General features: G+C 38.4%; 1 protein-coding gene across 4 annotated transcripts in view; it reads left to right on the forward strand.

Annotated features, from left to right (window-relative positions):
- FAM13A (family with sequence similarity 13 member A) overlaps window positions 1-14,845 on the forward strand; it is a 332,113-nt gene that overhangs the window by 281,146 nt on the left and 36,122 nt on the right. For all 4 annotated transcript variants that reach the window (XM_081303803.1, XM_081303804.1, XM_081303805.1 and 1 more), the window contains 2 exons: window positions 5,158-5,234; window positions 5,759-5,801. In XM_081303803.1, coding sequence (XP_081159929.1) covers window positions 5,158-5,234; window positions 5,759-5,801 — 120 coding nt within the window. The remainder of the gene's footprint in view (window positions 1-5,157; window positions 5,235-5,758; window positions 5,802-14,845) is intronic.

The following is a 14,845-nucleotide window of genomic DNA, read 5'->3' on the forward strand; positions in this document are numbered from 1 at the left end:
TTTTTAATGTGGTGCTGAGGATCGAATCCAGTGCCTCATAAGTGCAAGGCAAGTGCTCCACCACTGAGCTACAACCCCAGTCCCCAGTGCCATCTTATATTCCAACCACAGCCTGCCTTTCATCTAAGGAAAGTGAATGCTCTTCTAACTCTAAGTCCTCCTCACCATGTTTATGAACACATCTAGATTTCCCTTCCTTTGCATACTATCAGATAATGAAGAATATGCTGTGCTCTTTGATCTCTGTGTTTTGTCAATTGATGTGTCATGTTGCTAGTCAGATGGAACCTATAATAAAAATGAAAGAAATATAAACAATGGAGTCTGGTTCTATAGTTGGAGTCTGGTTCTCCATGTACCAGCCTACCCCACAGGAAAGTTGGAAAACATGAGTGAACGAATGGTTGCTGTATTGTTTACAGTAATTTGTCTCACACAAAGCCCCAAACTCACTGTCTCAAACACAATGAATTCTTTCTCAAGTGATCATCTGCAGCAGGAGTTCAGGGCAGGGTCTGAGAGGGTGTGCTTGCAGTATTTCAGAGACCCAAGCCAAATGCATCCCTGCCATCTTCAGCAAAAAGTTTTTAGAACACTCTGGTGGTTTTCACATCTTTTCCCAGCTCATAGGAGGAATGAGTATCAAGAAATGTCCCTGGTGGGGGCATTTTGTTTGCCAGACCTAGAAGCCACATATGTCATTTTCTCATATCTTATTGGAGAGACGTCCTGTCTAACCCCAGGTGTGGCGAGGTAGTGTGTTGTTGCTGAGCACATGGCTGCCTATGACAGTGGAAGGAAAGTAGAATTAGAGTGAGTGGGGGGACAGCTGGCAAGCTATTCCTGGGGCCTCCTTTATAATACCAGCAGTTCTTTTGAATATGAATTAGCTTTTCCAGTTCTAAGCAATAAAACATAAGATGTACAAAAGAGTAAGAAAAGGGATGCAGTGCTGCCATTGATCCTTTGTTAACAAGACTATATCAAACACTGTCCTTCTCTTAGAGCTCAAGGTTAGAGGAAGAACCTGTTTTGACTAACAGCCTCACTGCAGCCTTCAGTTTGACCTGTTTGTCTATGGAAAGGGGGCATTTTTTTTGTTTGTGTGTGTGTGTGTGTGTGTGTGTGTCCTCTACAAAGGCCTTGTCAGCATTTTACAATTTTAGAAGACAAATTTGTTTTTGCTCCAAGTGTTTTCAAGTGCTTCAGTCAGTCGTCAAACCGGTTTTGAGTCTAGCTCTCAATGCTAACACAGAGAGAAGGGGGAAAAAGAAATTTACAAATAAATTCCACAGTCTAAAGCTAGCTGTATTTCAAAGCAGTTGGTTGTTTTTTTTTATTTGAAGGAGAGCAGTTTTTAGATGGGGTAGAGAGAGAAGATGTGAGGGAAGGGGAGGGGGGATAGTAGGGGATAGGAAAGGTAGCAGAATACAACAATTACTAATAGGGCATTATGTAAAATTGTGGATGTGTAACTGATGTGATTCTGCAATCTGCATTTGGGGTAAAATTGGGAGTTCATAACCCACTTCAATCTAATGTATGAAATATGATATGTCAAGAGCTTTGTAATGTTGTGAACAACCAATAAAAAAAATAAATTAAAAAATTAAAAATAAATAAATAAAATAAAATTGAACTCCTTCTTACACCCCAAATTTATCCAATATATTATGTGCTAGTGAATCTGTGTTTTGAAAGTCACTGGTAGGACTAATATGAGTCAGAACTTTATGGATTATAAACTAGGCCTTATCTGGTTAAAAAATTTCAAGAAGCAAGTTCATTAAATTATGCTTAATGTCACAGTCTGTTCTTTACTATATTAAAAAGAGTTCCTATTACCTGTTAAAGGAGTCAAAATTTGGAAAAGTAATTAAAAATTAATGCAATAAATCATTTTTATAAGAATTTTATGACTTTAACCTTTAATAAATGCATACATTAGTGGTCTAGTCTTTCACTACACCTAGAGATGGGTTTGGGACATAAACCATTCAAAACCTTCAAAAGGCCTGATGTGAATATTTTTCCTAGGGTAAGTACTGTTAGCAGCTGCAGCATACATGAAAGTCTAGTGACATACCTCCCAGCAGAGTGATCTGAGTTTCAGCCTTATTTTGACCTGTATGTGACCTTTTTTCCCTTTCCTTCATCTCAATGAAGTAAGGAATTACTGATCCTTTTCTTTACCTTCATCTCTCCTCCCTAAATCCTAGTCAAAGAGTGAAAATTAGAATTTACCAAACATTTTGTGCTTACAAAAATAAGTACTTTTGTTAATGTCTTCATAGATCCTTACTACGCTTGTCAAGTTTTGTTTTGCAAAAACTGGAGTACTTTGAACATTCTTCAGATGTCCCCCATTTCCAAAGGTATAGGTGCAACCCAGCAACCTTAGCAGAGGAACACTGTGTGCTGGCATGCTGGGTCCTGAACCAGACTATGAATATTCAACAGTCTCCAATGTGTGGAAAAATAACATGACAACAGAAATTGTGGGAAAGCTTTAGAGAGAACTGCTGAACAGTACTGAAAGTCATCATTTGTGAATGACTCCAGTAAAAACTCATATCCCAGAAGAGCTCTTTTTGTTTGTTTGTTTGGATGGTTGTTTTGGTATCAGGGATTGAATCCAGGAGTCCTTAACCACTGAGCTACATCCCCAGACTTTTTTCCCCCTTTAATTTAAAGGCAGGGCCTCACTGGGTTGCTTAGGGCCCTCACTAAATTGCTGAGGTTGGCTTTGAACTTGTCATCCTCCTGCTTCAGCCTCCCTAGCTGCTGGGGTTACAGGCGTGCACCACCACACCCAGCTTCTTGGAGAGCGCTTAAACATGGGCCCTAAGCAACTCAGCAAGACCCTGTCTCTAAGTGAAAAAATCCACAAAAGTGCTGGGGATGTGGCTCAGAGGTTAAGCACTCCTGAGTTCAATACCTGGTACCAAACAAACAAACAAACAAAAAAAGTATGGAACAAACACTAAAAGAGGACAGGAAGGAATTGAAGTTAACACTTGTGGTAACCACTTGTTGTAACCCTGTAAATCAGTACTTTTGCAAAGCTTTCTTTTATGTAACATAACTTTTTCTAGAGTTTTCAAAAATCTATATCAATTATATATTTTTTTCTGTTTAGGAAGAGAAAATCAATCTTCTAACATCATCTAACTGAAATATCTATAAATATCTATAAACTATTTATGGCTTATTCTCTGATCTCTCTTTTCTGAATATTTCTTAGTTTTAATATGAAAATGTTGATTTCTTCTGAAATACTCATTTACATATCACTTTAAATGTATCACTTCATCAACACTTTTGAAATAAGAAGAAGGAAGAGGACCATGCTTTCCCTAGGAATTTCTGTTTCAGAGCCTCAGGAAAACCTAATACTGCTGCACTAGATCTTTCACTAAAGATTTTGATAATCTATTGAAGATTACCAATGAGAACAAAAGTTCTTTGTCATAGACACATCCCTCTTTATCAGTAAGGTCACATTCAGGTAATAAGAGCTATTTTGCTTTGATTTAATGGGAGCCCTTTTAGAGAGGGCTTTTCTAACTCCAACATTAAAGATATAAATATAATCCAAAGTTGCCATATTTATTTTTTTATTTCTCAGATCCATTCTAAAATTATCTAACAATATAAATTATGAGTATTCTAATGGCAGACGCAAACACTATCTTTCCAGTGTCTGGGACACTGTCTTAACTGTGGACAAATAGTGCAATGTTTTCCGTGCAGGTTTCAGAGCTTTGGAAATAATGATAACAGCTAATACTCATTCAGTGTGCCAGGCATTATTCTAGAGCTTTACATGTATTCTTTTACTTAATCCTCCTGGCAACCTCTTGTTAAGCAGAGTTGTCATCTCCATTTTCCAGATAAGGAAATTGAGGCTCAAAGAGAAAGACAGTTGACAGTTGATGGAGGTAGAATTCTGAGCCAGGCATTCCGACCCCAAAGCTCCTATCATAATTATTCGGTTATGCCATCTCCCTTCTGTTCTTTGATGGAGCCCAGGTGTCAAGCAGAATTCCAGACAAACTGGCCAAACCAACATAAACAGAAAATAATTTGCTCACCTACCACGCCAAAGATTAATTTTCTACTCTGATTATATGTTTATTTGATGGAGATTTTTATATATGCCAATTTCATGGGATCATTGTGAACCTTAACCAGATTTATTCTTAAAGGGCTTTTCATAATGGTAGGTTATTAATAAGTAGGTGAACACATGATGCTTCCACGATTGCTCTTTATTTATCTGGATGTCACGAGATAAGTGGGTTATGCCTAAATCCCTTTGATGCAGATGTGAATCTCTGAGTTCAATGAAATTCAGGTCCAAATTTCCAAGACAGCTATATTTTTTAATCTACTAAATTTGCAAATAAGCAAACAAGAGCACATTTAATCCTTCATGGCAATGACTTTTTCTGCATTCGGTCACCTGAATTATTTTTAGAAAGCATTGGCCTGTGTTCACAGAGGCAGTAAAAAAAAACTTTATAAATATGTCTCTGATTCTGATAAGCATAAACTCATTTGGTCAACCTGAAATATATACTATTCAAAGTAAATTTTCTAGTTGTATTTTGTCAACCTTAGCTAATGTAAAGAATAATATTAAATATTGTAGAAAGAAAAGTTCTTAACTCCATTTGTTTTTATGGATGTTTTACAACTTAGGAATAAGTTACATACTACCCCCAAATCATATCAGCAGTTTATCCTTTAAGAATGTTAAATAAGCAGTGAATTTACATCAATTTTTAATTAGATTTGAGATTATCATTTTTGATTCTAGTCTTAACCATCCCAATTCTCTGACAATATGAGTTTTGCTGTTGAGTTTTTATAAAAGATGCATAATACCTATAAAAGACATTCTAGGGCACAGTGACCATTTCCATGATGCTTTCAGATCCCTTTGTTAAAGAACAATAAAACATAATATTCAACTTTATACAAGCAGAATATAATAAAGTGTCCTAATTTTACTAGTTTTAATGAAGATATGAGAACTATAATTAGTTTATATCCACATATTATTTGATTTTTCTAATTTAAAAAAAGGACAGTCTGCTGTTGCATATTTCTTACGCTATGCCTGTTGGGCAACCAATAATTGTTCTGTTGCAGAACGTGGAAAGTCTCAGTTCCACAAGGTCACATGAGAAGCCTGGACCTGATGATATTGAACTGATGTCCGATGAAAGGTAACTTCAGAATTTTCTCTTCACATTGTTTTCAGGGGCATGAAAAAAAATCTTTTTTGTTTGCTTAATTCAATGTGTGTTATAAGAACTAAGAAGAATGGAATTAAAGGACTATGTTGACTGAGGATATTTCATAGCAAGGAAAATACTTAGAATAGAAAATCTATACCATGGTGCTATTAAGAACAGATAATGTTTGTTTGTGCGACTAGGGTTTTTTTTCTGTATGTTTTGTTTTTGAATTTTTAAAAAAATTTGGTTTAGGGGCTGGGGTTGTGGCTCAGTGGTAGAGTACTCACCTAGTGCATGTGAGGCCCTGGGTTCGATCCTCAGCACCACATAAAAACAAATAAATAAAGGTATTGTGTCCAACACAACTAAAAAATAAATATTTTTTAAAAATTTTAGTTTAGAGCTACTCAGCCCATTTTAAAATAAATGAAGTCATAATATGAATAGATGAAAGGCATTGTCATAAAACAAATGGACATTTTGTGATATTTTCTTGTTGCTGTTGTTTATAGCAAAGAAAATGAAAGAGGGGACGGACACACAGAGCATTGTGAGGTGAGTCGCTAATAAACGACTGTGAAGGTCTGTTTGTAAATGGCTGAGTGTGCATGTGAAACGTTATAAACCTGTCAACAAGGGACAGTGAGGTAAGGACAGCACTCTGTTTGAATACAAAAGTGAATACCAAGGTTTAAAGATTCTTAGAGAAATGTGCTTTTAAAGTGATTTTATCTGCTGTGAAGATAAATTTTAACAGCATGGGCACTTCTCTTTACATTTTCTATGAAATAAAACAAAATGAAAAATCCAAGGTACTGGTTTGATTTTTCTATGATTTATGCATTTTTAAGTGATTAAAATACATAGAGTGAGTTGTAACGCATCTGTCACAGGGATTATTCTCCTCAGTTATCAGTTTAATATAAATTTAGTTTGAATGACTTAATCTAAACCTTTTTTTGAGTTTTATGTCTCAGTATAAGTAAACAATGGAAAAGCAAATCTCTAACTCCCTTACATCATCTGTATTAGAGTTTCATTTGCTTTGTGGGCTCCCGCTAGTGTCTCAACCATCACCTTGCTGACCCAAGTATTTAGTTTCTCTTGTTCCCAGCTGCAGCCTTCATTGAGTGTGCTGAGCCTCATTTTTAATTCATGTACATATTAACCTACTACTTCCAAATATTTCCTACTCCAGCTTCAATATTAGCAGGTTTGTTTTGGGCAAGAATTAAAGCCTTTCTCACCTTCTTCTTAAATTCAACCAGTTGATTTATTAATTATATAGAGAACTGTCCCTCTAAGCAAAAGATTCTTAATCTTTGTGGGGCACTGACCTAATTACTGATAGATTTATTCATCAACATATATTAAATTCTACTATGTACAGATCCTACTGGGTACAGTAGGAATTGGGATTTAATGACTGTTAACATTCCTTGCCCCCATGGAGTTTTACAGTCTAGCAAATTGAAGAGCTGAAGGCTGAGGTTGGGGGGGTGTAGCTCAGAGGTAGAGTGTTTGTCTTACATTCACAAGTCCCGGGGGTTTGATTCCCCAGCACTGGCAAAAGAAAAGAAAAAGAAAAAGAAACAAACAAAATGAATATGAAAGCTATGAATCCCTTCTTAGAAAATTGCACACTTACATAAAATTGGACATAAAATTGCTAGAGATTAATGAGTACCTCCGTGACATACGTGTTAATGCTGTAAACTCCTTTTAGTTTCTCTACTCAATCCCTATCTTGGACACTTCTTTATTACTCTAGCAGTTTTGGAAGGGGATGCTTCCTCTTACTGACTTCCCAGCTTCTGAGCCAGTTCTTTCATCTCTGATTTCCAACTCAGTTATGTTTCCTTCCTTGGGACCCACCCAGTAAGCTGACATGCTCTCCTTATCTCCAGGAACCTTTTTAAAGAGCTTCTTTTCTCAGGATAGACTCCTCTGCCCCTGTTTTATCTTTTCCCTGACATGTTTCTCTGCTCACAGTTATAACCCACTCATCATGCCATTGAACTTCATTTTTTAATAAGTTGCTTTCCAGCCTTCTGTAGAGGTCTTCTCAGTTCCTCCCTTTTATGTTTGTTAATTTTTATGAAATAAAGCGAATAGTGCACACCCTGATGAGTGAACTTCATGACACAAATTCATAGATTCCAAGTGCCGCAGTCTTGGCTGGGCACAGAATCACGAGCCAATCAAGCAGGAACAAAACTTTATTTTGAAAAAGCCGCTAACACTCTCAGCGCCAGCAAGTCAAAAACCGGTCCTCCCACGAGGGTGTCCGACCGGAACCGCGCGCCGACCGGAACCCCCCCCCGTCTCCTCCCACCTCCTCCGGAATTCCCTCCTACTATCCTTCCCCAACCAATGGGAACTCTCCAGCAGTCCCGTAAAGTCCCGTAACTTGAGTCCGGTAGCAGGCCAAGGTGAACAGCGGGAGTCCAGTTTGCATATGAATGTAAATTTTAACATAATCATCTCAGTGGCTAGCTGGCGTCACTTTACAACCAAAGGTGCCATACATCGTATATATGCTTGTGGCTCCTAGCATCTGCCCCCTTCTGTTTAATTAAGCAACAAGCAATGTGGCTAGGGACCGTGCCTGGTAGGTTGTCCAATTTAACATATGGTTCTTACCCGTCATGGGAGAACTGACCTTTAGGCGTCAGCTTCCTGTCTTAGGTTGAATCCACTGTAATCAGAGCAACCCGTCGCTGACTACCGGTCCAGCATTCAGCCATGCTTGTGGATAGGCCTATGCACCAGTGGGGGGGTGAGGTTCTTGCCTCACCTCTGTTGGCCCCCAAATTTAGCCTTGGTGCCAGTGGGGGGGTGAGGTTCTTTGCCTCACCTCTGTTGGCCCCCAAATTTAGACCATCACTAGTAGAAGGGAGGAGGATACAGAAATGCCACGACACCAAGCCAATTGACGGCTCCTTTGGAAAAATTGCGTCACTGGTGACACCATCAGCAAAGATATGCCAGTATTACCGCAATAAACATGGGGTGAGCTGGCAAGGAAATTGCATCACTGGTGACACCATCAGCAAAAATATGCCAGCAGTACCACAATTCGGTGCACCAGATGATATTTCACAATGTATGGAACTGATATATAGTCCAGGCAAGTTCTGCAAGCAGTTCAAATTGGAGGAGTCTATCAATATGTCCATATCCTCCCAAAGTAAATCAAGTCCTTGATAGCATTACTTGTTGAGTTATATTCATTGATGCATCAGTTTATACAGTTTACTGTGATAGCTATCATAGAAGCTGTAGTTTGGTTTTATCTCAGTCTTCACTGGAATTGGGATGGAGATGGAAATTCTGGCAATGATGGTAAAGAGACATTATCCTGAACAGAATTATTAAATATAATAAAAAGAAAAGGTGAAAGTAAACAAACAGATCTGTTAAACTCCTTTAAAAACAATCCTTAACAGCCGTTTACCAAATTTAAATTAGTAAACAAACAGATCTGTTAACCATCTTTAACAACAATCATAAACAGCTGTTCACCTAATTTAAATTAAACCATATAAATCACGTGAATAAAGAAAAAATTCGGATCCATTTTTTCATGAGCGCTCCTCATATAAGAAATATGGACATACACACATACAGACATACAACACAAAACAGAAGTGTGCACACAACATACAACACATAAGACAATAGTAAATAAAGGCCTTGTAACTATACTTAGGTGAAATCTCCGTTGCAATGTTTAAAAACTCCACAGTCAAAAAAAAAAAAAATAAATAAATAAATAAATAAATAAATAAATAAATAAAAAATAAAACACAGTCAAAAAATAAAACTGATCAGAAAAACATTAACCTAGGTTTGTATGAGCTCAAAAATAAAATAGAACTTTATGATGTGGAAAAATGCAATAATAAAATAGATACTGAAAAAAAAAACCTTGGTTAATCACTGTCGCAGATGTAAGAATAGCCAAGCTGGAGCTCTGGATGTCAGCTGTTATGGATTTGAGTCAAATCATCTTCTTTTTCTGTAGAAATTGTTTTAGTTAATCTCTCTGGAATCCAAATCGGTTGCTGTTCATCCTGTGGGAAAACACAGACAGCGCCCCGATTCCAGACTATCACTGGATCCGGGCCTTTCCATTGTCCTGTTAGAATATCTTTCCAAAGTACCTTAGGCTTATGTACATTTTTGGGGTACAAATGTCTTTCCGCAGCACTAAGTCCCGATGAATCTAAATTTAAAAAGTTTAGAGTAAAAAGGGTTATTTTAAGTTTATCTTTGGGGGATATATACCCCTTTCCAATTCCCTCCTTTTGTTTTAATAAGTACATTTTAATAGTTTGATGAGCTCTTTCAACTATGCCTTGTCCTTGTGGATTGTATGGAATTCCTGTTATGTGAGTAATACCAAATGATGAGCAAAATTGTTTAAAAGAGGAGGAAGTATAACCAGGACCGTTGTCCGTTTTTAACTGTTTTGGAACGCCCACAGTGGCAAAATTTTGTAAGCAATGAGCTATAACATCTTTAGTTTTTTCTCCGGCATGAAGGGAGCCCATCAAAAATCCGGAAGAGGTATCAACTGTAACATGTAAATATTTTAATTTTCCAAATTCTGGCAAGTGTGTGACGTCCATCTGCCAAATATGGTTAGGTATTAGTCCTCTAGGATTGACTCCAAGATTAACTTGTGGTAAAAATGTCACACAATTTTGACATTGTTTTATTATATGTCTGGCCTGTTCTTTAGTTATTTTAAAACGCTTTTGTAAAGTATTAGCATTGACATGGAACCTTTTATGAAAATTTATAGCTTCTTCTATTGTGGAGAAAATATGTATGTCATGTGTAGATTTATCTGCTAGTTCATTGCCCATACTAAGGGCTCCAGGCAATCCTGTATGTGCCCTGATATGACCTATGAAGAATGGATCTTTTCGGTCCCAGATTAGACTTTGTATAGCGGAAAACAAAGAGAAAACAGTAGAGGAAGGGGAAATCCTACCAGCATCTTCAAGGGAATTAATAGCATTAACTACATACTGACTATCAGAAAATAAATTAAATACAGAATCTTTAAACATCATAAAAGCTTGTAATACTGCATTAAGCTCTACCTTTTGAGCTGATTGTTTGGGTACTAAAAATGTAAAAGTTTGATCAGGAGTAACTACTGCTGCTGTACCATTGTTTGACCCATCAGTGAATATATTTGGAGCATTTATGATAGGGGTTTTTCTTGTCATTTTTGGAAAAACTACAGGATGCTTAGACCAAAAAGACAACAAAGGATTAGATGGTAAGTGATTATCAAATGAAACACTAGTTTTACACAGGATTATTGCCCAAGTATTTAACTCATTAGCTAACTCATCAATTTGATCCATAGTATATGGAGTAATAATTTTATTGGGAGAAATCCCAAACACTCCCTTAGCTGCTTTTATTCCTTTGAGTATTAATTGTCCTACAGCCTCAGGATATCTAGTAAGAATAGTGTTAGGGGAATAAGATAAATGTATCCACAATAATGGACCTTCTTGCCAAAATACTCCTGTAGGAATATTTTTTGTTGGTAGTACAATAAATAATAAAGGCAAACTTATATCAATTCTATCCAAATGCATATTTTCCATATATGTTTCAATGATTTTTAATACTTTTCTTGCTTCAGGCGTTAACATGCGGGGTGAATTTGGATCTGATGGACCTTTTAGAATATCAAATAAAGGTCCTAACTCTCCTGTTGGTATGCCTAGATAAGGCCTTATCCAATTTATGTCTCCCAATAACTTTTGAAAGTCATTAAGTGATTTGAGTTGATCTACTCGTATTTGAATTTTTGGTGGACGGACCATGGTTGAGGATAATAGAACTCCTAAATAATTAATTGGAAGATTTAATTGTACTTTATCTATTGCTATCTCTAGATTATAATTTTTCAATAAATTTGTAAGTGTGGCATAACATTCTAGTAATGTGTTTTTATCTTTATGTGCCAGTAACACATCATCCATATAGTGAAATATTTGTAGTTCAGGATTTTGGTTTCTAAGTGGCTGGATTGCTTTATTAACATAAATTTGACACATAGTTGGGCTGTTAGCCATCCCTTGAGGGAGTACTTTCCATTCATATCTCTGATCAGGACCTTCATGATTCAGTGCAGGGATAGTAAATGCAAAATGTGGACTATCCTCGGGATGAATTGGAATTGAAAAGAAACAATCTTTAATATCTATAACTAAAACATGCCAGGTTTTTGGTAAAGCAGACAATTGAGGAATCCCTGATTGAGCAGGTCCCATAATAACCATCTCATTATTAATGGCTCTTAAATCTTGTAATAATCTCCATTTACCAGATTTCTTTTTAATGACAAAAATGGGAGTATTATAGGGGGATACGGAAGGTTGTATATGTCCTTCCGCTAACTGTTGTCTGACCAAGTCATGGGCTACTTGTATCTTTTCTTTAGTCAAGGGCCACTGAGGAACCCACACTGGTCTTTCTGATTTCCAAGTAATTTTGATTGTCTCAGTGGCCCTTTCTGAAAACCCAATTCATGTCTATTTATTTCTTGATCTATTTGAATAGGTGCTGTCATACCTTGTTCTTGTTCTCTTAATCTTTTTTCTTTCCTAAAGCCTTGTTTAGCCCTAGTAGTGGGCGCGTTAGGATTGATGTTATTTGTTAATGTCAATCCTAATTGATCTAGGACATCTCGTCCCCATAAATTTACAGGAAGATGATCCAATACATAGGGCTGTATAGTTCCTTCACATCCTTCAGGATCCCTCCAATCTAATACCATAGCACTTCTATGGGGATTTGTTGCCACTCCTAGGCCTCGAAGCGTTTGAGTGGCTTGTTGTAATGGCCAATGTTTTGGCCATTCTTGACGAGATATGATGCTGAGGTCAGCTCCTGTGTCCAGCAGCCCATTAAAGTCATGTCCTTGAATTTTTAATTTTAGCATTGGGCGAGAATCTAAATTTAAAGACAGCATAGCCCAATCTACACCTGTGGAGCCTAATCCCTTGGAACCTCTTTCTACATTACAACTGGAAAATTTATCATGCAGGCTGGGTATTATTAATAACTGTGCTATTCTATCTCCTGGTGAAATTACTGATATACCTCTTGGAGAACTAGCTATAATTTTTATTTCACCTTCATAATCGGGATCAATTACCCCAGGACTTATCATAAGTCCTTTTAGTGTAGAAGAACTGCGTCCCAATAATAAGCCTACTGTTCCCTGGGGAAGAGGTCCTTTTACTCCTGTGGGAATGATTTGAATTCCCATCTCTGGGGTTAGTACTGCTCTGGCAGAGGCGCAGATGTCCAGCCCTGCGCTCCCTCTAGTTTGTCTGATGAGGGATTTAATGGATAATGCGTCCTGGGCACTACCTTGATGGGGCTGTTGGGTTCCTCCATTGCCCCATATATTTGTGGTTTGGGGCCCCGGGGCATTGGGCCCTCTAGTCCGTTTTTTGGCAATGGAGCTTGATACCTTTCTCCACGATATCGTGGGTAAACACTTGGTCCTTGTCCGTTTTTTGATAACGGAATACCCTCTATGGTGGTTTGAGAACGGCATTCATTAGCCCAATGTCTCCCTCTACGGCATCGTGGGCAAATACCTGGTATTCTATTCCTTTGATATCCAGCTTTGTTAAACCCTCCTCTTATGGGGCAACTCCTTTTAAAATGTCCTGTTTGATTACAATTATAGCATGTTCTTGGCCTGGCATCTAAAGCCTGTTGTACTGCTGCTAAGACTTGCCCCTGTTCATTAATGTCTCTACATAATTTAATATATGTGTTTAAATCCTCATGTCTCCATGGTCTAATGACCTCTCTGCAGCAACGATTTGCTTGGTCATAAGCCAGTTGTTTTATAAATGGCATTACCTGTTCTGTATTTCCAAATATCCTAGAGGCTGACTGAATAAGTCTATCTACAAATTCAGCATAAGGTTCATTAGTTCCTTGTATTACCTTAGATAATTGACCTTGTAAGTCTCCATGCCCCTGTAAAGTTTTCCATGCCCTAACTGCATCTACAGCAATTTGTGCGTACACACCAGGGTCATATTCAATTTGTTGTCTTTGACCCTCATAAGGTCCCTTCCCCAAAAGCATGTCCATATTTCTTTGAGGGTACCCAGCTTCTGCATTTCGCCTAGCTGTCTCCATGCAAAATTCCTCATTGGCAACCTTCCATAACAAATATTGTCCTCCGTTTAGCACAGATCGACACATGTTAGCCCAATCTGCTGGTGTCATGTCCAAGTTGGTAACAGATTCAACCATGCTTATTGTGAAGGGAGCTTGCGGCCCATAGGTCGTTACAGCCTCCTTTAATTGCTTTATTGTTTTGAAATCTAAAGCACGGTGAATTCGTTGCCCTCCTGCCTGCTCAAGTACAGGGCATGCTAATCTTTGGGGTCCTGCCTCAGAATTCCGTCCATCAACTACGGTAGTTGAGGGCCGCTCAGCGGTAGATGGAGCTGTTGGCTGAGTTACGCCCTCTGGTGATAGAACGGAGTTGGTAGCAACCTCCTGTTGTAATTCTCCACCTGATGGCTGCTTGTCCTCTAAGCTTGCTTTCTTTAAATTCTCCTCTGTCTGACTAGCTTGAGAGACCTTCTCTTTTGCTTGACCTAGCGTTTTTTCTACCATAGTCTGGACCTCTAACAATTTACTTAACAGTTTTTCGGTTTGTTTTTTATTGGATTCTAATCTACTATAACCTAACCCAATAAGGTAGGATAAAACAAAGCCGAAGCAGAATGAAACAAAGACGGAGCAGACAATGGTTGTATCAATTTTCTCTTTCTCAGGGCTGAATAACTTCAAACCTTGAGCCAACCATTTTTTCCAGTTCGCCTGAGAAAATTCTAGGGCTAGGGAGCTCGAAATGAAAACAAAATAAATCAAAACAAGAACACATTGTTTTCTGAGAAGGTCATCCATCCTGTCGCCTTCCCTCAGGGGCAAGCAATTTACTCACCTCTAAGCTTCAGGCGTTCCCCGCACGGGCCGCCAAATGCCGCAGTCTTGGCTGGGCACAGAATCACGAGCCAATCAAGCAGGAACAAAACTTTATTTTGAAAAAGCCGCTAACACTCTCAGCGCCAGCAAGTCAAAAACCGGTCCTCCCACGAGGGTGTCCGACCGGAACCGCGCGCCGACCGGAACCCCCCCCCCGTCTCCTCCCACCTCCTCCGGAATTCCCTCCTACTATCCTTCCCCAACCAATGGGAACTCTCCAGCAGTCCCGTAAAGTCCCGTAACTTGAGTCCGGTAGCAGGCCAAGGTGAACAGCGGGAGTCCAGTTTGCATATGAATGTAAATTTTAACATAATCATCTCAGTGGCTAGCTGGCGTCACTTTACAACCAAAGGTGCCATACATCGTATATATGCTTGTGGCTCCTAGCATCCAAGTGGCACCCAAACTGCATTTGTGCTTGACTTGGTCTGCCACTGTCTTTCTGTGGACAGCTCCATGGCAGTGGATGAATCACAGGGAAAGAATCTCAAATCCTTCTTCCATGTGCCAGGTGCTATTCTTACATGCGTCACCCAGGTGCA

This window comes from Spermophilus citellus (assembly GCF_964194105.1).
Source record: "Spermophilus citellus genome assembly, chromosome: 8".
NCBI lineage: Eukaryota > Metazoa > Chordata > Mammalia > Rodentia > Sciuridae > Spermophilus > Spermophilus citellus.